General features: G+C 43.7%; 1 protein-coding gene across 6 annotated transcripts in view; it reads left to right on the top strand.

Moving 5' to 3' along the window:
• Positions 1–23,300, top strand: part of LOC102091932 (probable cation-transporting ATPase 13A4) — a 44,874-nt gene extending 21,574 nt beyond the window's left edge. For 3 of the 6 annotated variants that reach the window (XM_065073645.1, XM_065073642.1, XM_065073643.1), the window contains 19 exons: positions 3,506–3,694; positions 4,012–4,073; positions 4,784–4,934; positions 6,318–6,404; positions 7,090–7,243; positions 7,834–7,945; positions 9,589–9,713; positions 10,687–10,850; positions 11,889–12,011; positions 12,593–12,672; positions 13,725–13,767; positions 14,731–14,840; positions 15,158–15,254; positions 15,954–16,026; positions 17,257–17,431; positions 17,905–18,119; positions 18,832–18,920; positions 20,694–20,774; positions 21,287–23,300. In XM_065073645.1, coding sequence (XP_064929717.1) covers positions 3,506–3,694; positions 4,012–4,073; positions 4,784–4,934; positions 6,318–6,404; positions 7,090–7,243; positions 7,834–7,945; positions 9,589–9,713; positions 10,687–10,850; positions 11,889–12,011; positions 12,593–12,672; positions 13,725–13,767; positions 14,731–14,840; positions 15,158–15,254; positions 15,954–16,026; positions 17,257–17,431; positions 17,905–18,119; positions 18,832–18,920; positions 20,694–20,774; positions 21,287–21,508 — 2,352 coding nt within the window. In that variant the 3' untranslated portion in view covers positions 21,509–23,300. Of the gene's footprint in view, positions 1–3,505; positions 3,695–4,011; positions 4,074–4,783; positions 4,935–6,317; positions 6,405–7,089; positions 7,244–7,833; positions 7,946–9,588; positions 9,714–10,686; positions 10,851–11,888; positions 12,012–12,592; positions 12,673–13,724; positions 13,768–14,730; positions 14,841–15,157; positions 15,255–15,953; positions 16,027–17,256; positions 17,432–17,904; positions 18,120–18,831; positions 18,938–20,693; positions 20,775–21,286 lie in introns of all 6 variants that reach the window. The other 3 variants (XM_065073644.1, XM_065073647.1, XM_065073646.1) reach the window with 3 other exon arrangements.
• Positions 23,301–26,309: the final 3,009 nt, after the last annotated feature.

Here is a 26,309-nt window from a genome sequence, read left to right as displayed (position 1 = left end):
ACAATGTAATTCAGTTTGTGATGATACACAATCTCTCATACATTCAATTCCAAAGTGCCAAAAACGACTATTTCCCAATAGTAATTTCTTTTCAGGTCTTTGCAAATCCTATGCAAGAACTTCATGTCTTATCAGCAGCCTTCTGTATGCCGACTACCTCTATGTTACCTGCCCTGTGCTTGCTGATATGTGTAATTAATAATGCATGTAATTAGCATAATGCTTTCTAGAGCTGTGGAAATGGGAGATTCCAAGACCATAGCACTCTGCAAGGAGCTTTTACAGAGGTTTTGTGGCATTTTTTGTTTGTTCCTAGAAAAATCACAAGTGAGTCATGGGCTAAATGGGGCACAGACTGATGTGTCACAGTATCACAGTATCACAGTATGTCTGGGATTGGAAGGGACCTCAAAAGATCATCTAGTCCAATCCCCCTGCTGGAGCAGGAACGCCTGGGTGAGGTCGCACAGGAACATGTCCAGGCGGGTTTTGAATGTCTCCAGAGAAGGAGACTCCACAACCTCCCTGGGCAGCCTGTTCCAGTGTCTGTCACCCTCACTGAGAAGAAGTTTCTTCTCAAATTTAAGCGGAACCTCTTGTGTTCCAGCTTGATCCCATTACCCCTTGTCCTATCATTGCTTGCCACCGAGAAGAGCCTGGCTCCATCCTCATGGCACTCACCCTTTATATATTTATAAACATTGATAAGGTCCCCCTTTAGTCTCCTCTTCTCCAAACTAAAGAGACCCAGCTCCCTCAGCAAGTGTCGTGACAAGGCAGCTTTTCAAAAACTTCAGTTTAGATCAAAGACCCATCTATCCCTGTCCACTGTCTCTGAGAGTAATTAGTATCAAATATTCATGGAAACTGGTTAGGAAGTAGGGCAAGTATAGAACAATTCTTCTCTGATATAGTCTTCTGACTTGTTGTAGAAAAAGGTTTAACAGTTCCGAAAGCTGTCTTTTGTATCTAGATGATCTAGCTTTAATAGCCACTGAAAATCTCCCAGAGTATGATTCAAGATATTTCTGAATTCATTTGTGCCTTGGACTTGACAACACCTGTGGCAATGATTCCCACAGTTTCGTTATGTACTGTGTAAAAATGTTTTTAAAGCTGCTATCTAAATCACTGAAGACACTGTAGATTTTTGTTTTAGAGAAGTAGGAATAGCTTTCTACTTGATGTTTCCTGTACTATTCATGATTTAGAGATCATCTGCCACCTCGTCAGCCACCTTTCTTCCATGTTACAGGGCCCTGGACAGTCCAGGTATCAACACAGATCCCTCAAATTTGTTGATATCATGTAGAACTCCTTCTGCTTTTTTTTCATATCTTTGTATAGTCATTTGCAGGGTGGTGGAAAGGGAGATAACCTTCACTTGGTTATAACTCAGCTTAATATCCCTGAGATCTTTTGAGAAATAACTTTTGCAAAGCCAACTATCCTGTATCAGTTGAGTCACCCACATGTCCACTGATTTTTTACAGAGTACTCCAGGAGGCTTGTGGAGTATTAATTCCCTCTGTGAAGACCATGTTAGCTCGTCTCTAATGTGCCATATACACCAAGGGTTGATTAATTCTGTGTGATAATTTTAATCAAGTTTCTCAACATAGAACTAAGACTTACAGTGTTAGGAAGCAGCAGGGGCCAGCTATTCCCTAGGGGAAGGCAAGCCAGGAGCTGAGGGTGAGCAGAGCCCAGGCGGTGCCCTCACTGACCAGGGCACAGTCACACAGGATCTGAACATGGCAGGCAGAGTTGTGTGCTGGGAACAGCCCATCAGTATTCCCAGGCAAGGCAAAGTGGTAAATAATCCAGGCAGACTGGTCAAAAGTGGAAAGAGATGAGGACAGGAGACAAGGCAACATGTGTGTAAAGATGTCTATCGAGGAGACAGTGCTAGAGGCAGGTACACCTACAACGTGGCGCAGACAAGGACTGGAGGCTCAGGCCTGAGCTTAACTGGAGCTCCAGAGCTCATAAGCAGGTGGAGCTCAGACTAGTGAGGTTAATAAAGACCACTCAGTGCACCTAGGGCCCTGCCATATTGGTTGCAAAGTCTCTGAAGGGTTCACTTGAAGCCCTTTTAAAAAGTTTCCTCATTCTCATGCATCAAGGTCAGTATAAGAAAAAGTTGTACACTGTAGACAGTAACTCTGCAATTTTTAAAGCCTAATTACTTTAGAACTTATTCAAAAACTTTCAAGAAATCATTTAATGCCTTGATAATTATCTGCCTATGTCAAGTCCAAGTCCTGAGTTGCAAGGTTGATTCTACAATTCAGCTTTTGAATCATTTTTCTCCTTTGCAATAATCTATGGTCAGTTGTCTCAGAAGATTAATGCCCCTCGGGATATCAAAGGGAGTATGTTTAAGAACACACCTTGGTGTCTGCTTTGCCATTTTTCCTTTTTTTTTTTGTTTAGCTTCACCCTTGTAATATGTAAAATACATGCTGATGTTATCACAGCAGCTGAAACTGTCTTGTCAGACTGTTGTCTGGTGTAAGACTCAGTCACATGATACACTAAATGCTCTCCTGTGAGAGTGTTTATCTAAAAGTGATAAGTGCTTCATTCTCACATAAAATATATAAAAAATATTATCAAACTGGTGTGTTCTGTGGTCTGAAATAATATCAATGAAGGGAGAATGAGAACATGATGGAAATTCATCACATCAAATGCAACATGATTTATGGTCAAAGTCCCAAGCTCAGAAGCAGTAATAATAGAGCTCTAATGACAGTTTGCAGATCCTTCTGAACTGCAAATTGGCTTTAGTTTGCAGTGTCTCAGTTCTGGGACCCTAATTTGAAATGCATTCAATCCTTTATCAGTAATATCAACTGCCAAGAGTAACAGTGTCGACATTCAGCATAGTGGCAGTTCTACACCGACCCCTAAGCTCCCAAATTCAAGATCACTTTTAGAAATGTAACTTTTACTTACATGCCTTTTCCTGCAGGTAAAAGCAATTTCCTTTCACAACTCCTAGAACATAAGGTCAGAAGAAATCATTAGCTCATGCATTCTGCCCTCCTTTTCAGCACCATCCCATATGTCTCACCTTTCACCTTAACATCAAGTCCGGAGCTGTGCCTGTAGGCAGTTGGATGAATGCCCATATAAATGGTAGATTCTTGTGTGCTATATCATGGGAAACTGGGCTTGACTGAGGGTGCAATAGCCTAACTGACATGTTTGAACTCATGCTGTGGAGGAGGCTGTAAGCTCTACCCAGCAGGTTTGTTGGCATGGAGAATGAAGGCCTGGAGGCTGCTCTTTAGCAGTGGTGTAGCCTTAAAGCCTTTGGTTAAATCAAAGCAATTAATTTCTTAGGGAGATGAATACGTGATGGACCATAGGCAGAAAACACCACAGCGTGAAGTACCTGCAGTGGAAAGGTGGAGGGATGAAGAGGGCTGCATTCTGACAATCCAAGCAGCACTCCTTGCCACCCCCTTGCTGATAACTGCCTTTGGTTTCGTGTCAGGAGGAGACAGGAGAAGTGGTGAAGAAGGCTTTGGATGTTATCACTATTGCTGTCCCCCCAGCTCTGCCAGCTGCCTTGACAACAGGGATCATTTATACCCAGCGGAGGCTGAAGAAAAAGGGCATCTTCTGCATCAGCCCACAAAGGATCAACATGTGTGGACAGCTGAACCTCATCTGCTTTGACAAAGTAACTGCTATGTGGTGGTTACTCTCTTAGTAGTAATGGGAGCCACGCTAGCGGTGGGAAAGTGTGGGTTTTGATCAAGCACTTCCATCATACTATAGAAACACACTGACCACTCTTGTATACTTAAGTTTGTGTTGTCTAAACAGACACTGTTGCAAACTGTTGTTTTTCTTGGAATCTAGGAACTGGCTGGTAGCATTTTTGCTCTGCACTGTGTTGGCATTTTCTGAACAGTAACTTCGTAAAATAAGTCTTGCTTTTTATTCCTCTTGGAGCTCTCATGTGGGAAGTTAATGTAAATGTACATTTTAACTTAGACTGGCACCTTAACAGAAGATGGCCTGGATCTTTGGGGCTTGCTGCCCTCTGAAAGAAACGGGTAAGGCTCCTTGACACACCAATGGCATTTAAGTTTGGTGGGATAACGACTGGATTCTCCTCATACACATATGAACAAATCTGAAAGACAATTAATGTCAAAACAGCAGTTTGAAGTTCCCTGTGTTTAGATTTCCAATATTATTTCTGTAGCCTTTGTAAAATGAGTTTGTTGCCTTATCCCAGGAGTCATGCTCCACATGAAATGATGCAGCTGCTGTCATCAGCATTTAGCACAGCACATCCAGGCAGCATAGGCTGCCCTAGACATGCCAGGTTAGATCTCAAAGCTGCGGTGGTCCACAACCAACCCCTTGTGGCAGAAAATCACCGTTACCCCTGAGGTTGCCACTCAGTTCCTTCAGTGCCCATGTTTTTGCCCGTTTACATTTCCAGAAATGAGCATGCACAGAAATGCTCAAACTTATCCTCACAGCTTGAGCCCTTACACAAGCTGCAAGAAAGGTATTTTATAATAATCTGTTCCTCTGTCCACCCCAATGGATTCCTTAACTATGCGGAATACCCTTGTTCTGAGCAAGTGTATCCCAGCCTTTAACAGCTGTGTGAGAAATAGCTCCCCAGCAATACGCTTGTGGTCTGACCACAGGACAGAGCCTTAGCAGCCCCTGACTTAAGATTTTTTTTTCTGTTAGTGGTATGTTGTTTGGTGTTCTCTGATGGTAATTTTTGTGTTTTCTCTTGTGTTAGCTTCCAGGATGTTCACAGCTTTCCTGCAGACCGCAGCCTGCCTTGGGGCCCAGTGTTCAGAGCTATGGCGGTCTGTCACTCATTAATTGTTTGGGAGGGCAAGATCCAAGGAGACCCACTGGATGTGAAGATGTTTGAGGCCACTAACTGGGTAAAGCTGTGCTTTGTTGTTATGCAAATAGTGGTGGGGAGTTTTGGTGTTCTTGCAAAGGAGAAAGGTCCCAAGCCCTGCCAGGCACATAGCCACTTCTCACACAGAAGGTAAACAGTTAAAAGCCAGAGAGACAGCACTTGTGCAGGCTTTTGGAGAAATGTTCCTTGTTTCTGCCTAGAACTTTCACCTACGAGTACTTCAAATACTTCGCTCATTTGACTGGAAGTGGTGGATATCATGTGAACCCCACTGGGTTATCAGCTCTGACTGTGGCTGCTGCCAGATAACAGGCATTCCCAGATATGACATAAATGCAGATTAAGACTGCTTTTATAGAGCATGTAACAGACCTCAGCAAGCTTTGAACTGAATACAAGGTTTTGACCTTTGTTAGAGCTCTGTCGATGTGAAGATATTTCCACCATCTTCATGTTTTAAAGCTCATGCCTCTATGAAAGTGTTCAGTCTCTGTCCCATGACCTACAAACAGCCACCAGTGTTACTATTTACACTCTGATCAGTTGCAGGGTTAAAGTGGGGAGAATGGGCATTTATGAAAACTAAAAGTCTGCAAGTTTGAGATGGATAAGAGGAAAACAGCAAATAATTACCTGGTGGAAGGTACATCCACAAGCCATTGCTGATGCAAGATAAGAGACTCAGGGCAGGATTAGCCAGTTACGTGGGTGACAACATCTGTACTTAACACCTGTCTGGTTTGCATCTGAAAAATATGTAAACCAGCCAAGTTTCAAGGAATAAATTATCCAGTAATGACAGGAGTTAGAGGGTGTTTTTCCCCAGGGGCACCACTTTGCCGTCTCAGCCTTAGGCAGACACCCATCGAAGTTATAAATTAAACAGGAATAATCCTGCTAAATAATTCCTGTGAAACATGAATAATAGTGTGCCCTTTGACACCATGAAATATTTTTGTTCCTCACAGTCACGTTGTGATGATTGAAAAACCCAGCTGATTTGTGCCGTACTTCAAGTAGCAGAGGATCGTGCTTTCTACATTAATACAAAGTCTTATTTATTATTTTCCTATTGACTCTATGTTCTATCTAAAGATTTTTGCGTATCTAAGTGAGTTGTAATGAATAAAGGATTTACTGTCAGTGAAAGGACATAATTTATTTGCCACGCAAGAGTACAGCAGTATTTTAGTGAAGATGGTGAAGCTCTGGATTTGATTGCCAAGGAAAGCACTGGGATTTCCATTACTAGAGCTTTTTAGTGTGAGATCAGCCAGATTCCCCTCAGGAATGGATAAGATACCTTCTTTAGAGAGAAGGAAAAGCTCTAAGTGATTCCTTGAGGTTCCTTTTAGCTCTTCTGGTGCTGTGACCTGAAAGATTTTTGTCTTTCAATACACAGGTGATAGATGATTCCAGCGGACACCAGATTGAAGGTCATGGATCCACACATGCCACAGTTGTTAGACCTGGGCCTAAAGCCAGCAGTGTAAGCTACTTGCAAGATTCACATTCATGATCAAGTTAAATTGTCAGTATAAGAGGTACCTCATGGTAGAGAAACACTTGCTTGTCAGTGGCCAGTACAGCTCTTCCACACTTCTTCTTTCTTGTACTGCCTGCAGAGAGATTGACTTGCTCTCTCTGATTAAAAAGAGATGCAGCTCACACCAGAAGCAGGGGGATACTGGATGACATTTTGTCCATCTCAGGAATTTGCCTGTCCTGGTGGTCCTAGACTCAGTCCAAACTCAGGCGCGTGGTGAAGATCTCTAAAAGCACTTGGGAGTGCAGTGGAGTCTGGTAACTGATGTCAGACCGTTACTGCTGATAGACACCAAGGCGGGTGCTTTCAGACATCCATTTTCCCTTTGCAAGACCAGTGTAAGATCTAAGAGAGTCTTGTTAAAGAAACAGGACTGGTGAGTTCCTTTCAGCAATTACATGTAATAGTCTGCTAAAACTGTCAGTGAACTTTTCCTACTGCTTAAGCTAAATATTTCTGTAGAAACTTCACCTCCTCTTTATATACCAGTCCTTTCTGTCCCACTGTGACAAATTAGCCTCTTATACATGGTTAGCTTCTTACCATTGCCCAAAGGACAGACCTAAAATCCTTTAGCCTGAGTTTAAAATCCTTGTTGCAGTATCTAATCCACTTGCTTTTCTCCTAGGCCCCAGTGGAAGGAGTTACCATTTTACATCAGTTTCCATTTTCTTCAGCTTTGCAGAGAATGTCTGTCATTGCCCAGGAAATTGGTGGTGAACAACAGGTCTTCACAAAAGGGGCTCCAGAAACGGTAGCCATGTTATGTAGGGCAGAAACGGGTAAGTAACATTTATAAATTATTCCTAGAAACACATTTGTATAAGTGACTTTTGATGGTGCAGTGAAGTGGAAGGTCCAAATGAGATTTCTGGGTCTAAGACTTTATCGGCCTGAAAAGTCAGTGTCTCTCTGTTGTGCTCCAAGGCTAAGGCTGAGCTCCCATACAGCCTTTCTCAGCAAAGAAGGACTGCTGAGAGATAAAAGCAAGTACCAACTCTTGTACAAGGTGTATGGTCTCTGCCAGAATAGATATTTGAAAAAGTTGTCTACTGATTCAGTATACACCAAAAAAAGTTTTCTTTTTTCTCCAGGCTTTGGGAGGGTAGCTATAAGAGCTCCTTCGTGACACACTGGAAGGAGCTAAGTCTTTGCAGAATAGTTTAGGATCCTAAGTGCAAAGTGTCAGAGGAGAGGCAATGTTTTTCTTGTCAAGTTAAGTTCAGTCTAGCAGCTTTCCTTGGAGTCCTTGGCCTGTTCGTAGACTTTAAGTGTACCTGCCCTTTGGGAAAAGAACCTTCCCTGCTCCAAGGCGCTCTTTTTATTAGAAAGCTGTCAATGCCCTGATGAACTCTTTTCCTCTTTTGCACAGTTCCACCAAACTTTGAAAGCAAGCTTCGGCTCTACACAGCGCAGGGCTTCAGGGTCATTGGACTGGCGTGTAAATCTCTCCAGGCAGGGAAGCAATCTATGGATCTGACAAGGTAAGGCATAGACTGCTTCTTATCAGCCACATTCAGCCATGGGCTAGTGGTGCCTCACACGGTACCACTACCACAACACCCCTACCAAGAGCAGGGATGTTGTGCAGAATTTTGTTAGATTTAGGCCAGAGGGAATCTGATTCAAGTCTGGATATAGGTCTGTCTGAGAACGGGTGGAGGGCACCTCACTATCCCATGCCTATAGCATGTGCCCATGATTGTTACACATTTCTTAACAGTGGATCAATATAGGAAGTACACTCTAGTACACTCTGAAGGCTAGTATGCACGTCCTTCCGTCCATCATTTCTACCAGTCTCCTTGCAAGTTTATCCAGGCTTTCAGCTCAAAAGAAGTGTCTTTTTTTCTTTTCCTTTTTTAATCCTGGTTCCCTGATTAAGCAAAGGCAGCAGATGGTCTCCATTACACCGTCTGTTCTCTAGCCCAGTCAAAGTTAGCAGACTGTCTTCTGCTGCTCTCTAGGTCCAATCCATTAGCTTTCTCGCTTTAGCTTTCTTTAGTTTCTAGAGAAGCAAACAAACTCTTCTGGTGTGCTCATGGTATTAGTTTTCCACCAGCCTCACACAAGAACACCTACGTATGAATCCATATGCTTTTACACAAATCCCTCTAGCTTTTGCCTGTGATACTCTAAAAACATCACTTCTGATACATTTGCCATTACTTAGCATCTGCTGTCTTCTCTGTTTAATAGCTGTGGGTCCTAATCCAGACAGGAGTCACTTGCTCTTTCATGGGCTTTTTGCATTGCTGAAAGGGCCAGTGACACCAAGGCAAAGTGCAAGTGGCTTGTTTAATTCTTGTGACAGGTGTCACAACAGACCTATCCAACCCAATGAGCAAATGTGTGTGATATGGCTCAGATTTTGCAGTTGTGTGTGCAGTTATAGCATGTGTGATGTATATACTGCCAGGCGAAAAAAGGAAACTGAAGGTCAAACGCAAGATCTGCTGTGAAAGCAGTGACTATTCGGGCACTGCCTGACTCAGCTACTCTGACAGCCATGCAAGTGTTTGGCATCACCTTCTCACTACAGTGGCTAAAATAAGGGTGTGAAAGCTTTAGTTTTTTTCAGACTCTTTGGAGTCAGCCTGTCTCCCTAAGAGACCTGTAGTTTATGACTGTAGTTTATGAATTTTCCAAATCAGACCACCACAGTTTGGGAATCCTGCAGGAAATTCAGGGTGCTTTTTTATGCTGGCTAAGGGTGGTGTATGAATGGAAAACAATCCAATGTACCCATCAGGCTTCGTGTTGATATGTGGAGCAGGTAGGTCAAAATTGGCCCTTTTTTTGATTTGGTAATTAAGCAAACATGAGCTGGAAGCTGATTGTGCCCTGAACTCATTCTTCAGAGCAAGAGAAGAAGAGAAGGATAAAAAGTCATGTGAAGATTCTCCAGACAGTTGGAAGCAAGCCCTGCTGGTGTTGAAGTAGCACCACGAAATACAGACAGCCTGGGACTGCTGAAAAAAACCAAACAACAAAACTACCTTATTTTAATTCTTTTGAGTTAGATGGGGTGGTTAACAGTTAGAACTGACTATCACCGAATTCAATGCAAAACCAGGCAAAAGGCAAAAAGAAAAATTAAATCTGTCTGTCTGTTCTTCACTCTTAGGGAGGAGATAGAATCTGATCTGACATTCCTGGGTCTGCTGATAATGGAGAATCGATTAAAGAGGGAGACAAAGCCTGTCCTGGAAGAGCTCAGTGCTGCCCGAATCAGGAGTGTTATGCTCACAGGTATCTAAAAGAGGTGGATTATTTATGTGGCCACTGTCCCAGACAGAGAGTTCAATGATGTTTGAGTGAACAGTCTATTGCTTTCTCGCCACCACAGGTAGGAAGTCACAGACATTGGTATCTTTCAGACAATTGTAGTCCACGAAGCAACTGTGTTGTAATAATGATGTGAGCTGAACTATGCAGGCTTATGTTCCTGACAGCTTCATCAGGCTGTGTCAGATACCCAACTCTTAATCTGTCTGCCTTTCACCACAGATCAGAGCCTTCCTGTTCCTCTGATGCTTTCTAGTGAGTCCATTTGTTCTCCCTGCTAAGTTTACGAGATGACATGGACAAAGACATGTCATGCAAGATCCCCTCTTCATAGGCCCTCATGAAATCCTGTTCTCATAAATGAGCAGAGATGGAGCATGGATGCCAGGACAAGTCGCTGAACCTTATGACATTTGGTTATCATGCCTACCAGTCCCTATATATCCCATTTTTTTCTTGAAGGACTGGTTTGTATTTGGATGGGATGACCCCCAGTTTTCACATGGTCCAAAGACATTTTTCCATGAGTAATGCAGATCTTGTCTTCTTGGGCTTCCCCTCTTTCAGAACACATCCTACAACAAAGCTGTCTAAGGGCAATTGGTGAGAATCAGCAATACTAGCAGTGAATCCCTTGTTGCTTTTTGGTCTAGAACACATCATCTAGGAGCACATTCCCCATCTGGATTTCCTGAAGCTGAAGATGAAAATATTTCATCTCCACATCAAAATGAAAATATTTCATTTCCAGATGAAAATACATTAAATTGTTGAGCTGGACCTCACCTGCAAATTTTTGATTTTTACCAAAGCTTTCTTAGGCAATACTCTGAAATTTTGCTGCTTCTTATGAGATTAAGGAAAAGACTCATGTTTCCTCCATAAGCAGTTCCTCATTGCAGAAATTTAAAATTGACACTCCCCTTGATTTTTCTAGGTGACAACATTCAGACAGCTGTAACTGTTGCCAAAAATGCTGGGATGGTTTCTCCGATGAACAGAGTGATTCTTGTGGAAGCAAATGAAATACCTGGATCTTTTTCAGCATATATAACCTGGAAACCACTAGAAGAAAACAAAACTGGAGATTACAGAACCCTGGTAAGCATATGAGAAGCAGGTGTTGTGCAGCAGCTAAACAAACTCAGCTGGAATGCTTTAAATAATACAGTGAGATTATGCTGGTGTAACAGAGACCAGTCATTCACCATTTTCTGCATGTCAGAATGTTATGTGCTAGGAAAGTGTTTAAAAAGAATGGATGTTTATATTGTACTCCCCCAGATCTTCCTTCCTAGCGTATTATCTTGTGAACAGGTTTTTGCTAACTGCCTAGCTAGTTTTAAGAATAGCTTTGCAGAAACCCAAGGAAGATTTGTGTCCAGCCCACATGCTTAGCTGATGCCAGTTTAAAGCATGTTTCCTTTCCCTGCAAGGTAAATTCGATAGTACAGATGTGGACTTAAAATCTATGGAACTGCACTGTATAAACCAGACCTGTTCAAGCAGGTAGTTAGCACTTCCCCATACTTGCAGAATTAAAACACAGATTAACTGTTGAGAAATTGCATATACACGGTGAAACATAGGCTAGCTATGCTAAGAAATTATATTTAATCAAGCATCTCCACAAAGAAACTGAGACAAAGACTCCCTGAAGAGTATGTCCGAAGATGCTGACCATTCTCTGAGAGGTACTGGAGTCAGGCAGATGGTCAGGAGTCTCTGCAGAGGCTGTTGAGGGCCTCCTTTCTGCCAAAGCTCAGCCTGAGCAGCATCCACCATGTTTCACCACAAAAAGGCACCACCTGGCTGTGGTGCCCATATGCTCTCACCCTTCTCACAGTGCAGCCCACCAGGTGGGCAGTGTTGCATAAATTCTATCAAACGTGGCAATGCTGAGGGCCAGCTTTTAAGGCAAATGAAGGATCCAGTTCACACTGAAATGAATGGCATTAAATGGCTAAATCCCTTTACAAATCCAGGCGAAGGCAAGGGGCCTTGAACCCAGGTCTCCCAGAGTCTTCACAAGTGCCCTCCCCCTGGTATGTCCTTTTCTTTGTCTGTAGTAGTGCTTGTCTAAATGCACATAGCAGCTTTTGAGGGCTTGCAGGCAACACTCATTTGTCTTTTTTATAGGAGAATGACAGTCAGACTGAAAGAAGAATCAAGCCAGCATTGGAGTCGGGCCAGTATCATTTTGCTATGAGTGGAAAATCTTACCAAATCATAGCACAACATTTCAGGCACTTACTTCCAAAGGTAAGGTCTGGATTATTTAACTGGAGCAGCTTGCCATTCAGTAGATGTGGATTGTCCTGGTATAATTAGCTGAAGAGGTCTGTACCAGGACATCTTTTGGGAGTAATTCTAACCTTGAAATACTTAATGGGCTGGATGAATCTCTGATATTAACATATGGACAGGGATCTGAAAATCCCTGGATTTTTCCTGCGTATAAGAGGAGCAAACCTGCCTCATGGTGTGAGGACGTAACTTAAAACATTTGTGCCCATATGTATGCAATTCAGCATGACTTGCCTGTTTTACGGAAAGGGTAGTCTCATGAATTGTCTTCTAGTAAATCCCTGCCTGGTAATCTCTGTTCATCAGGTAATTCAAATGACACACCAGGCCTCTTGTCCTTATTTTGATTGTTATTTTTTTCAAAATATTAATTAATATACCTTTTATCTTTGATCATCAGCCTTTCCTGTTTTGGAGTCTAGTGTGAGTTGTTTGGAAATGTGAATTTTTGGTGATTTCTGTTCCAGATAATCACTGAAATCACTGTGATGCTTGCCTCAAGTGCTTAAAAATAATTTCCTTTTTTCTCCTTACAGCTCCTGCTGAATGGAACAGTTTTTGCTCGAATGTCTCCTGGTCAAAAATCCAGCCTTGTTGAAGAGTTTCAAAAGCTGGAGTAAGTTCATAATGAGCACTAAGAGTTAAGAGGTGTTTGGTGAATTTCCAGGCTTGAAAAGAGTCTAGCAAGAGTTAGCTTTTGTCTAACATAGCATTCCCTGAAAGTGCACAAAACTGAAACTTCCACACTTTGGCACTTAAATTGCAAAAGCCTATTAAAGAAGAGATGCTGAAGTTCATGTTGTTTTGGCAACCTATCAAAGACCTAACACTCCCATGATTCTGGTTTTCGTTTGTTCACATCATCCTTCATCCTTACTTCACTTTCTGTGCATGAAGGAGGGGCACTTGTCTACCCAAGATTTTTGGGAATATCTCCCAGCACTGCAGCTTCTCAAGTGCTGGCAGTCCTTTTACTGCGCTGTTACTGACTTGGTGTGATGGGTTAGGAGACACGGCAGGACAGTCTGGATTAGTATGTCATGTGCTGCTCACAGTTGCAGAGGTGTATATATATCTGTGAGTCCCAGGTGTTTTGTTGCCTGTTGTTCAGCTGTTTCCCAAATCTTTTGAAGACCTCCAGCCAACTAGCTGGCCCCTTGCCCTGCCCTAGAACAGGATGAGCTTTAGGCTCCTTCAGAATTATCAGCCTGGTGTGAGCAGTTTTGAGCATCCCAACTGCTGTTTGGCCTCCCTGAACCACCAATTCATGTCTATTCCTAGTGAACATGAGGTACCAGTGCCTGCAATCCTTCCTTTCTGAGCAGGGCTGCCAGCATTAGCCCTTTCCTCTCTTACGATTGACCTCACACCCAGTGAGGGTGGGACACTGAGTCTGCTGTAGTGAACATAAAAATTCATGGTAATGAATTCTTCAGTCCGTCATAGCAGAAACTCTTCACTATAGGCACATTTGAGGTGCAAGCCCAAGGCACATGCACAGTCCATGGTCCTGGGCTTGTATTTCAGTCTTTCAGCTTTCCAGAAGGGCTTTGAACAAAAGGCTTGCATGACTTGTACAAATGACTTGCATGGAGGAGGCTCTGATTTCCTCCTGTTTATAGGTCTCATTTTCCCCAGCACTGAACTGTAGGTTGCTTTATTTTTCAGTTACTTTGTGGGCATGTGTGGAGATGGAGCCAATGACTGTGGGGTAAGTGACAATTCTTTACAATATATTTATTTAAAAAATGAAAAATGAATGCAATGCCAGTAGAATACCCCATACTGAGCACACACTGGAGATGTGAGTTCTCTGCTTAGTCACAGAGCAGATGTACTGGTGCCAGTTCTTATTCAGGCCACAGTGTGGTCTTCACATTGCAAGAGCTGTCTTAGGCAGAGATTCTTGTGGTTTGTGGTCTCAAGGACTGATTAATTTCCTTTGCAAAAACCACCAGAGGATTCTCCAGATTGTCCACTGGTGTTCATCTTCAGTGTCTGGGGGTAGAGAAGACTTAGGTGAGGAGAAGTTTCCATGGGGAACAGCTGCAGCCCTACAAGGTTTTTATAAATGTACATTTTACTGAAGTACAAGAAATTTTTTTGTGTGTGTGTTGTGTTTTGGGTTGTTTGTTTGTTTTTAATTAGTTAGTTGGTTAGTTTGTTTTTTTCTTTCCAAAAAAAAGGGTCCATGTTCAGGTGGGACCCAAAACTCCCTTCTGGGCAGGTTTAGTTCACTCCATGACTTTGCACATCCTTGTGTCAGTGGGAGCAATGCCACCTAGGCAGTGAAGCACTCACTTGCCTTAACAATAAGTCCCGAGGGTTCTCCTGGGGGAAGCAAGCAGAGAACCTAGACTGTCTACATAAGGTGTGATTACAAGTGAGGGCTGACAAAGGAGGCAGAGGCAAACGTGTCTTCTGCAGCTGGTGGTGGATGACTTTGGGTTCTATGGGAGGTGGGCTTTCCCATGCTGTCATTCCCATTCTTCTTCTGGATGTGATGCCTCAACCACATCCCACTGGAGGAACCTTTCAGGCAGAGCACATCCAGGGAGTGAAAAGAGGCTGCTGTTCACAGGAGGGATCATGTAACAAGGGGTAATTTCTTGGCTGACATATCAGTTGCTGTGTCTTCCTGGTCTGTGAGTGCTGAAGGAGAATTAACTTTCAGGCTTTGAAAGTGGCACATGCAGGGATATCACTGTCGGAGCAGGAGGCATCTGTGGCTTCACCTTTCACATCCCGAACCCCCAGCATAGCATGTGTGCCAGAGCTAATCAGGTAAGCATGGGGGTTTGTTTCCTGTTACATAAAGGAGACAGTTCCCACTCCTCTCAAATATTAGTGTTGGGTGTTCCCACCAGGCCAGAACAGGAAAAAATAAATGCCTTTGACCGTGAAATCGCCATTTGCCTAGTTCTCATCTCAAATTCCTTTAAGATACATTAATTATCTCAAGGCTACAGGAGGAGGGCATCTACAGTGGAGACATCTCTGCTTGTGACACATGCCTTCTTTTTGAACAGCGTTTTAAGAGGACTGGCAAGAGGAGCAGACCCATCATCTAACTGGTGTCCTTTGTTCATGTCTCCACACAGGGAAGGCCGTGCTGCCCTTGTCACTTCCTTCTGCATGTTCAAGTACATGGCGCTGTACAGCACCATTCAGTACCTTGGTGTTCTCCTGCTGTACTGGGTATGTCTTGCAAATGTGTTGGCTAGAACTGGATGAGCTACTACTCCCTTGTAGGAGAAACAATCCATAAAAGCCACAATAAAACTAGAGTATGGAGCTTTACCTTTATCTGAGCTGCAGATTTCTGTGGCGTGATCATATGGTCCTCCTGTACCCTCAGCTGAAAACTGGATTCTTCCCATTAACTTCAGCCAGCAGGCTCAAGATCCAAGCTGGGCAAAAAGAATGCTGAGATACTGAACAGTATTTTGGGTGAGGGCATATGTCTGTGAAAAGGGAGAATCTGGCATAAGCATATGTTGTTGCAATTTACTCAGCATTTAAAGCATGAATTAGCTTGACAGTAAGCAAAATCCCCTAGAGTGCCTTAAAGCATTTTTGCGTGGCTTCTTCCCAAATAGAGAGGAGGGCTTTGCTTTCAGAAGTCACCCAGCATTGAGAAAGCCCGTCTCTTCAAATAGCCTTCTTTTTTATTGCATTGAGGGAACTGGAAGCATTGTTAGTCTGAACAATGCACAAAATGAGAGTGTTCACTGCAGGGTGGTGGATTGTGTGGTCTTCTTATCTGCTGACTAGCGTTTCAGAACAAACAGGAGAGCATTAGCTCCATGAAAATAATACAGCTTTCTGAAGACGATATAAACAAGCCCATGGCAAATGTCTGATTTGTGATTTTGTTTTTCTTTGTGTTCTTTTCAGCAACTAAACTCTTTTGGGAATTACCAATTTTTGTTCCAAGATCTGGCTATTACCACTGTAATTGGTGTGACAAGTAAGCCCCTTAGTCATCCTATGTATTAATGCGAGAATGATCGAAAATGTTTTTCAGCTCCTTGGAAATGCATAATTGTGTGTACAGAAAGGAAGAAAAGGGAGAGACTATGTAGAGTACGGGATGTTTAGGTTAGTAGAAGAGGTCTCTTGTTTGAGAAAAGCTCTGAAATAAGATGGGTAATTCTTAATGGTGCATTTGCTGAACATGGAGGTTGTGGGTAACTGGGATGTTATCTTTAGAAGGAGGAATGAAGTGGGAAGTCTATTCAGATTTTTTCCTGTTGACTTGAGAAAGCAGATCAAGAAGATACCTAAGGATCCGTGCACAAATGAAAAAGTGTAGGGATTGACTGTTTGGAATCCAACTCATATTTGAAGCTGTGTAGGCAGGAGATATGAGAGGAAAGAGGTACAAAAATGGAGAGGAAAGAAAAGACAGATGTCAGACACTACAGAGCAAGAAGCTGTAATCCGAGAATAGGAGAGGAAACTGATGTTAGAGGGGAAAGGGAAAGAAGCGGTGGTTGAGATAAATGCAGGAAGAGATTCAAAATCAGGAATGGCAAGGGTAGGAGCATGAAAAGCACATATCAAAAGTACATAGCTGTCTTCCATCTCTGCTGGAACATAGACAACTGGAAAAGGCTTTGATTAAATCAAGCCTAAAAGGCTCAGCCACAATACCAGGTGCTAAAAGCTACCTTGCTTGCAAGTAGCCCATTTGGGACACTGCATCAAGTCTTTCTGTGTAGCAGTTTTACTCAAAGTCTGGATAGCTTTGTTAAACCTAAGAACAGAGGAAAACCTGTTGATTCAGCTAATGCAGTCCTCCACCAGCTGAAATAACCAGGCACTAGGTGCTTAGTCCAGGAGAATGCACAGAACATGGGCAACAGAAAATCCCAAGCCATAGTTGACAAGTGACAGAAAGAGAACAGGAGACCCTGAGCATATCCTTATACCCTTGGTCCTGACAGTAGCCAAATAAAAATCCAATATTTTCTTTTCCAAAAAGCCTCATGATAGTCAGACACCATTAATTAACCTGCTCTGTGGCCATTAAGATTTTGTAAGAAAAAACCTTTGTATTTTATACTTGATACTAGTATTTGTATGTGTTATAAAGAATATTATAGACTGTAAAAGTGATGGCCATTGATAACAGTAATATACAGCAGCACTGCTTGTATTTTGGACACACTAATAAACATGTCTGTGCGTGTTTCAGTGAGTTTCACGGGTGCCTATCCAAAGCTGGTTCCCTACAGGCCTCCTAGCCAACTTGTCTCGCCCCCGCTGCTGCTCTCTGTTGTACTTAACATCCTCTTCAGCCTCAGCATGCAGATTTTCGGGTTCGTGGTGGTCCAGGAGCAGCCTTGGTATTCCAAGACTGATATACACAGGTAGGTCCCCTTCTTGGGACGCTGGGTGCCACAGGGCAGACCCAAGTGGGACAGGTCTGCATGGTACTATTAATCAGCTTAACTACAGGCCTGATCGGCAGCTGCAGGCAGAGCCTGTGCTTCCTCACAGGGTGCAGACATATTAAGCAGTGTTGTCTGCAGGTCCCTACATTCTCCAGCAAGTCTTCCATGCAACACAGCACATGTGGTGAGAATGCTGCTGTTGAGCACAAAGAGGAGTATTTGATTGCAGAGAAGACCAGAGTATCCAAGTAGGTTTGAGCTCAGGCTCTGCCAAGTTCAGAAAGCTCAATCCAGTGGGTAAAATTGAGGATATTGCCAAAAACCTGCAACCTTGTGATAGCAGGAGCAAATCATGGCTGTGGGGAGAATTCCTGATAGTGGTATGGAAAGCAGGGGCAAATAAACAGGACAGTGATTGTTTGCTAACTGGTGTGACTCTCTTTTTTCAGTGCCTGCCTCTTGATGAACAATCACATGGAGAATTCCTCCTCTATTTCCAGCCTGGGACATGGTGGGATGAGAGATGTAACCCTTGAGCAAATGGACAATGGCTACAAGAGCTATGAAAACACCACAGTGTGGCTGCTAAGTACCATCAACTGCATCATTGTAGCACTAGTGTTTTCCAAGGGAAAGCCTTTCAGGCAACCTGTCTACACAAACTGTAAGTGTGGGGAGAAAGGGAGGGATCTGTAAGTCAACCCAAGAGGTCAATTCAATAGAGAAAAGTTAAAACTTGACTCAAGTGATGCCAGCCAAAAAAGCAGAAACCCAGTATTAGATTTCTTAATGACTAAAGGCCAACTTTTCAGAAGTTTTAGTGCCAGTGGCATCCTGTGACCAGCAGCTCTCTGAGCTGGGCCCACACTTTGTGCTTCTGTAATGCTAAAAACTTGGCCCTGGCATTTGGATTTCTGAAATAGACAAATGGAGTTTAATAAAAACTTTTAAGGAGTAGCAGGAAGGTGGTGATGGCTCACAGAAGCATCACATTACTTAAGGCAGCCTTAATGAGTCATCTTGAGAGGAGACAGAATTAGGGGTTGGAGACATGGCTTATCGATGGGCTTGGCAGTGTTAAGTTTATGGTTGGACTCAATGATCTTAAAGGTCTTTTCCAACCTAAACGATTCTATGATTCTATGAAAGATGCTTTTAGTGTTTTAAATCTGTGGCTACAAGGCTTGTCCCAGCCTTACCTATATCTGCTTGATCAGTAAAGCTGGGGTTTTACTCTGTTCACTTTTCTTTTGCTGAAATGGATTTTATTTTTTACTGTTTCACACAGAAAATGATTACAGTCTTCAGTAGTAAAGGCAAGCAGCTGAGATTGCTCACAACGCTGTGGTTTTATTTGCTTCTTCTTGTCTCTTCAGATGTGTTCATACTGGTGCTCATAGGACAGCTGGGCATTTGCCTCTTCTTGCTGTTTGCTGATATTGATGATCTCTACTCTAAGATGGATGTGAGTATTGTTCCAAGGTGGGTTTTCTTCCTGCTGCCAGTCCTGTTGTAAGTGGGATTGCTTTTAACAAAAGGCACAGACTTTTGCAGTGATACACGGTACCTCTAAAGGAAAATCAAATTTAAAGAGATGGACTTTAGATGATGGGCTGGAAGAACCTGGAGATAACAGTAGCTCCAAACTCAGATCTGTGCATTCTGGCACCTGGGCAACTACACATGCACATTTGATTGTTTCAGCACGTTGTCCATACAAGAGAAGATGACATCACTAAGTTTACCATGCTTGGTATGTTGATGGCTTGATAGTTGTGAAGCCAGGAGAGGAAAGGGGCTAGGCCCTGCAAGTTTAAACTAAGGCACCATGCACTTGTGTTTCTCAGGCTGTGCTGCTCTGCACACAGATCCTTCTGCAAAGATCTGCCAGTTCACACTCACAGCACCTCTTGGTTCTTAGTCCCAAATATTTTCAGGCTTCCTGTTTAAATTTCAGACAGTTCTCAGTTTCCTAAAGCAGTATTTGGATTTGGAACAGTTGTAGAGAAAGACTTGTGGGACTGTCATGGCAATAAGGGATCTGCCTTGATCCTTGATGAATAAATACTGATAGGGCTTGGTTTATTTAGTCTGGCAGAATGCAAACTGGGAGTTGCCTTATGCAAATCTATCTTAGGAGAAATGCAAGGGAAGGGTAAGATCTACATCGGCTGTAGGACAGGGTTGTCAGTGGACCTGGCAACAGGGTGTTGAGGCTGGGAGATGTTAACCTCATCCACTGTGACACAGCCTTGTAGCAGAAATCGCAGGAACAAAACAACAAAAGCAACGCACAGCTATTTTTTCAGTACATTTGCCATCAGAATGATGAAGTGTTGTGCCTTTGGACAGCAAATACTGAAAAAGATGCTGCTTCCAGTCCTGTAGCTTTGCATGAGGGTTGGCAAGTGGATTTAGAAATGGAAATAATGAAACATGGAAAGAGAAACGCAGACAAGGGGAATGGATCTGGATTTTGAATACTAAGCAGCTGAGCTAAAGCTGCCTCACAGTGTAACTGTTCCCAGAGCAGTGGCTCGGCAGGCAAAACCAGTTAAAGAATCTACCACGAGATGGCACTTCAAAGCAAGTCTCAGTCTAGTTGTGGACTGTGGTGACCCAGGACATTGTCAGCACTGCAGCTGTGAGGGGCTAAAATGCCTTTGAGGAGAACTGCAAAACTCCTGGGCTGTCTGGAGGGAATACAGTGGATTTGCTAAGACAAAAGGAGGGAGCGGCAGTAAGAAATTCTGCAATAGCCTTGCCCTGGAGAAACTGCTGATCCAAATTTTGGATCTGAGCTCCAAAATAAGTTGAGCTACAGCCAGAAAGCCAGTGCTGCCAGCTGTGGGAAGCTGGAGCTGAGTGTGGAGCTGAAATACTCAGGCTTCCAACTACTTCCTGTAATAGAAATGTAGGCCTCCAGTTGCACCGTGGGAGGTTTAGATTGGATATTAGGAAAAAATTATTCACTGAAAGGGTTGTGAAGCGGTAGAGCAGGCTGCCCAGGGAAGTGGTTGAGTCACCATCCCTGGAGGTATTTAAAAGACATGTAGATGTGGGTGGTGCTTAGGGACGTGGTTTAGTGGTGGAGTTGACAGTGTTAGGTTTACGGTTGGACACAAGGGTCTTTTCCAACCTAAATGATTTTCTGAGTCTATGATTCTATGACACAAGCTCCTACCAGTGTCCAGTGTGTGTACACGTTGTCGATCAGCTTCTCCTGCTTTTTTCTCAGCTTGTTTGCACCCCTACCATGTGGCGGATCTCCATGTTGATGATGCTTGCGGTCACATTCGCTATGTCCTTTATTGTCGAGGTGAGCATGCTTCATTGAAAATACCTGTCAGCACTAACTGGAGAGATGAAAGTGTCAAGTCTCACTCTTTCTCCCTCCTCCTCATCCCAACTTGGAAATATCTAGTAAAACAAGAGTGGTTGCTGCTACCTCGCCCTTTCTCTCTTTGCTCAAAGTCCCACATCTGAATGATCAGATACAAGGGAGTGCAAGGCCCAACCACCTTTTCTGTCCTCTGGTGCATGGGATGTATCAGGCCCTGCCCCAGACTAGAGAAATATGGGCAATCTTTGGTGTTTTCTACACAGATCCTGAAAACTGTCTGGAGGAGCTGGTCTCAGTTTTCTGGTGGAGAGCTCTGGTGGAGCTGGTATGAGAAGTGGTCAGCAAAATGCTATTTAAAGAATGTGGATGAGCAGGACCGGGTGGGAGATCTGGGTCTCCACTACTTGCCCCATGTGTGTCCTGTGAATGAAGAGGGAAAACTGCTGTCCAGGTCCTCCAGAATTGTCCTTTTGCTCTTGCTTTTACAGGAAGCTGTCATAGAGAACAGACCCCTGTGGCTGCTGCTGAAAAAGACCTTCCGGTACCAGTCAAAGAGCCATTACAAAAGGCTGCAGCGAGTGTTAGACCAGGACCCAGCCTGGCCACCTCTGAATGAAACCTTCTTCTCAGACTCTGTGGCAATATCTGTGGAGGGAAATATGGGAGGCCACAGCAATCCAACATTTGACAGCAACGAGGATGCACTCTGAAGGAAAATACAGAAGACACATTTCCAGGACATTTGCAGTTGGCTGTTGAAGGACTATCTCAGAGACATAAGAGGAAGGACCAACTCCTCACTGCTCCCCTATTCTGAGACTAATCAGCTCTGGCTTATTTTTAAATTAACTGGAAGCAGAAAAGCTGGCTGCAGTAGCATGAAGCCACAACAGTGTTTCCCCTGTCCTCTTGCCCATGTATGAATGGCTGCCAGCTGAAAATGGAACAGCTTGCTGAATATTGACAAAGTATTCATGGTTGAAAAACCCCACTGCTGCATTCCTCTCTTGAACTGCATTGTGAAGTCCATAAAGGAAGGGGCTCCTCCAGATGAGAAGTAGCTAATTCAGATACCAGCACTCCCCTGGGGAGATTCCCTTCAACAGAACATTTAGAACTTACTCCTGATAGAGGCTGCTCATTGACAGGTCCTGGGACTCCTAGAGCTCTTGAAGTTTCAGATAATTCTACCTGGTGTCTGGCATTTCTTGGGGCTTTTTCCCCTTCTGGCAGTCCTTGGCTTTGTGGAGCTGCAAATAGCTGAAGCCTTCTAGAAGCATCCGCTCCCAACACCGTTGTGCAGAGCTCTGTTGCTAGCTCACTGCTACCAGGCAACATGTTTGCCATCTTCTCAGTTTAAAATGTGGTGCTTGCATTTTCTAAGTGAAAAAACTATTGACCTACAGAGCAGAGTGATATAATCGTTTAACAGTTCTTTTTTGAGGGAGGTATTTGCTCAGTATATCCATTTCAAAAATGTAGAATGAAACACATGATAATTGCAAATTATGATCTCATTCTGTACAAGGACATGCCGTCCCTTGTGGTGTGAGCTCGCTGTGCTAGAGTGGCTGCTGCACGGCTGGGCTGCTGCCTGGCATCAGCTCCTGGTTTACCAGTGCCAAACCAAGCAGATACTGAAGGCATGACTACCCCCAAGGGCGTCAGTCCTGAATTATAAGACGGTTGAGCCATCTAGGTCTCAGAACAATTTTGTTAAATCCTGTGGCATGCTCTGAAGTTGAACCATCTGAGGGCTTTGACTCTGGTTTCCAACCACAATTGCACATTCTACACGCCATGTGTCATTCATCAAGTTGTATTCCTCACCTCTTAACCTTGGATGGAGATTTCTGCTCACTCTGCTGTGCTGAGTGCATAAATGCAACAGCGCTGCTCATTTCTGCAGGTTTTACCTACTAAAAAAAGCAGCTTCTACTAGCACAAATTCTCTTAGCCCTTTGACGCCAGGCTGGCTTCCTGCTCATCATGTTTTGTAGTCTCTGTTCCCAGCTGAGTACAACAAGACATCAGTCAGAGAGGCTTTAGACCAAGAGGAACACTTCCTTCTTCGGATAAAGTGTGCAGGGGAGTTGGCCCCTTGAACTGACACCAAAATTTGTTTGTTGTAGCTGGAGCTTGCCTGTGCTTTAGTGATGGGGCTGAAGAGCACAATGGGAGCACTTTGGTGTTGGGGAATGGACGTTCCCACTCCTCCATGCTAAAGAACGCTTGGGTTGTGACAGAAGCTCAGAATCAGGCAGGTTGGGAGTCACAGTAAAGATTCCCTTGGTCTTTAAGGGTAAAAAGTAGCTCTGGAAAACTGAGAGCAGATCAGAGGAGATTATGGATTGTTTTGATTAAATATGTCCATACCAGAACAGCGTTTGAAAATAATTTAACTTGAATTTAAAAAAAAAAACCAATACTATTTTTCTTAAAAGAAAAAAAATGCCAAACCAAAAATGTTTCAACTTGAATAAAACATTTACTTGACTCAAAGCATTTTTTTCTCTCTTTTAAACAAGTTTGACCTAAGCAAATGGAGTAAATACCTTCCTACCTCCTGCAGTTTACCGAACACTAAATACCTGCCACAAAGCCACACAACTTGACACAAACCAGAAATAGTTCACATTTATTCATGAAAGTGTCTCCAAAGTTTGGATGAGTTCACAGTTTGCAGCAAAATCCATTGGAAAGTAAAGACTAGATGCTCTGTGCCCTCCTTGCAGCTTAAGGAGACATCGAAGAGCAGGTGAGAGGAGATATTCCTGCCATCCTCGGTTTGAGATAGATACAGTACCATTTTTCTTGGAGACAAAATTCACTGTCCCATTTATGAACTCGCACACACAAGAAATATGTTGCTGCATGTGCTAAACTGGCAGCTGCAGTAGCATTGCCAACTAGGCACAGAATTTATGTTTATGTCACAACTGACAGTATAAAAGTATTGATTCCTTTTGAACCTGTGGTGGTTGTAGGGTCAACAAGATAAAGACCTGCTTGCCTGCTGCTGAAATACAGCCTTACCTGCAAGAGAACAGAATTCAGATGATAGGTGATATTTAACCTCTGCCACTCTTTAAGGTATCAGTCTTGTGTTCCATCTTCCTATGCAAGTCCAATATTTTCAGTTGTACCGGGGTGTATTTTATCATCTTCCCTGGGTGGCGTCAGGCACAGTTTGAACAGCAGAGTGATGCAGCATGTCCCAGCTGCACTGAACTGCTTATATAGCATAACTCAGGCCATCCACACATCCTTGGTTCAGAAACCAGCTCATATGCACACATCAAGCCCCTGCATTCTGCTCCCTCACCTCTCGTGGAATATCAGAGGTCCCAATCCACATCTCACTGCTGGGCTGGTCTCCTCAAACATGGACTGGGAATGTATTTAGGGTCAGGATAAGGAATAGGCAAAAATACAAGCTTCAAGTGTGTTTAGGATTCACTTCTGCATTTTGCATTTTGAGGGTCTCTCTGATTTGAAAGAACCAAATACTTCTGGAAATCAGGGCAGCACAAACAGTAGCAAGCCTGCTCTCACCTGCCGTCTGTCTGCCAGGCTCCTTGTGCCCATCCTGGCTCATGCGAGCAAGAGAGGTGAGTGCAACGTGGGTGCTCAGTTTTGTCTGAGTGTTTGAACTTGCTGCTTGTAACTCCCAGCTTGTAACACTGGCAGAACAGTAGAGAAACAGAAATAAAAGCCACTTAATGAAAAGAGTTGTTTTGTAGGAGTGTTACGAGTGTTTTGCAAATTCTGAGGCTTCAGAAGGGCAGAGACAGATTGACAGTCCTGGATGTGGCTTCCACAGTCCCTGTCTGCATTCCAAGCTATCCAAGCAGCTGAAGAATCCCCTAGAGGACTGGAGCTCCAGGCTCACTTTTCCATTTTGTGCCTGGCAGTGGGCACTGGTTGGACAGACCCCGGTGGCCCTTGCCAGCAGACACTGTCCATCCTGGTTAGCTTCTTACAACTAAATCAAAGGGGCAGACTCTGGAGCGCAGCCAAAGTGCTGAGCCACACAGCCACTCTGAACAGCTCGTTTCAAAATTTGATTTCCTTTTGAAATACACTTGTCCTAGTTAATGAAAGAAGAAAATCACTTTTATTTTTGTCCTTCACTTTTTTTCATGACTTGTTTATCTTGATACAGTCATCTCAGCTTTTGTATCTCATCAGCACTCTGGAGCTCAAGTCTCTTGGCAGCTCACACAACCAATGGAGGAGCAAAGCTCCATTTAAAAGATGCAGACCCTTGCCAGTAATAGCTGTAGGTGTGCATAATATTAACACGCCAGAACCTTTTACAAGACACACCAGCTTTCCACTTACATGGCACCTTTTGTCTGACAAACCTGCTGCACAACACAGCTCTTCAGGAGGGTTACAGAGGAGGCTGTGAAGACAAGGTACCTGCCAAGGATCAACCAGGATAGGAAAGCACAAATAGCTGCTACCTGGACCACTTGGTTCAAGGAAAGGAAGCAGAGAATTCAGTTATATATTGAGGGTGTCTGGTGACAACAACTGAATTTAGAGGACTCATTACTCACTCTTATAGCCTCTAAAGTCGTCATGTTGGAAAAAGAGTCCTGAAGCATTCTGCGCTAATATTGCCCACCAGACAGTGCTTAACCCCTCTACAGCCCTCGTGCAGTTTGTGGGCAGATGGCACGCAGCCCCCAAGCTGGGAGTGTCACGCTGTGTGTGCTGCATGATTGCTAAATGCATACAAGGAATGGCAACACTCAAACACAGCGTCAGCTGAGCCAGGCTGTGTAAATTTTCTTCCTGGTTGGCTATCAACAGTGGGGACATGTCACAAATATGACTTTTTACATGGCTTTCATTTAGCAGCAATTTAGGATTGATTGATATTTTTTGAGATGGACCACAAGATTAGACCATATAATTATGTGCAGCAGCCTGAGAGGGCTGCACTGAGTGCTTTGCAAACATGAGTTGGAAACTCTACCTCTATTTCCTAACATGGTGTGATTACAGATTCTGGTGAGGGTCTAAGACTTTCTCCTCCAGCTTTCTGTGCAGAGAACAACTGGAATCCAGATATTTCCAGTGCACAGAATGTGCACAGAGGTAGACGCTTCTGCAGAGGTGTAAAATACAGTCCTGTCACTCCTGTATTTGCTAGAGATATGTATGTGCTGCGTGCACTGGATGCACAGCAGCATGGCCCCCAGGATGGGAGTTTCTGTCCTCTGCAGGCAGAGGCTGTGAGCAAGTGCTTCCCAGCATCTCCAGTGTCACTGTTTGCCCAGTGCTGGGGACTGAGAAAGTGCCTTTGTCATGGGGATGCAGGTGCTCAGGGCATGCACAGGTGGGAGAGGTCCTGCCCTGCAGGGCACACCTGCACCTCTGTATCAGGATTGCTTGCAGGGCTACTAATAGCCGTGGGAGTCCAGGTTCCCTGGTTGCCTTCAGCAAATTCCTGCTGGGTTTTAACTGCCGCTCATGTGAGCTTGTTTTAGACTAGAGAGA

This window comes from Columba livia, chromosome 9 (genome assembly GCF_036013475.1).
Source record: "Columba livia isolate bColLiv1 breed racing homer chromosome 9, bColLiv1.pat.W.v2, whole genome shotgun sequence".
NCBI lineage: Eukaryota > Metazoa > Chordata > Aves > Columbiformes > Columbidae > Columba > Columba livia.
The sequence above is the reverse complement of the archived record's forward strand: the minus strand, read 5'-3'. Positions and strand labels throughout refer to the sequence as shown.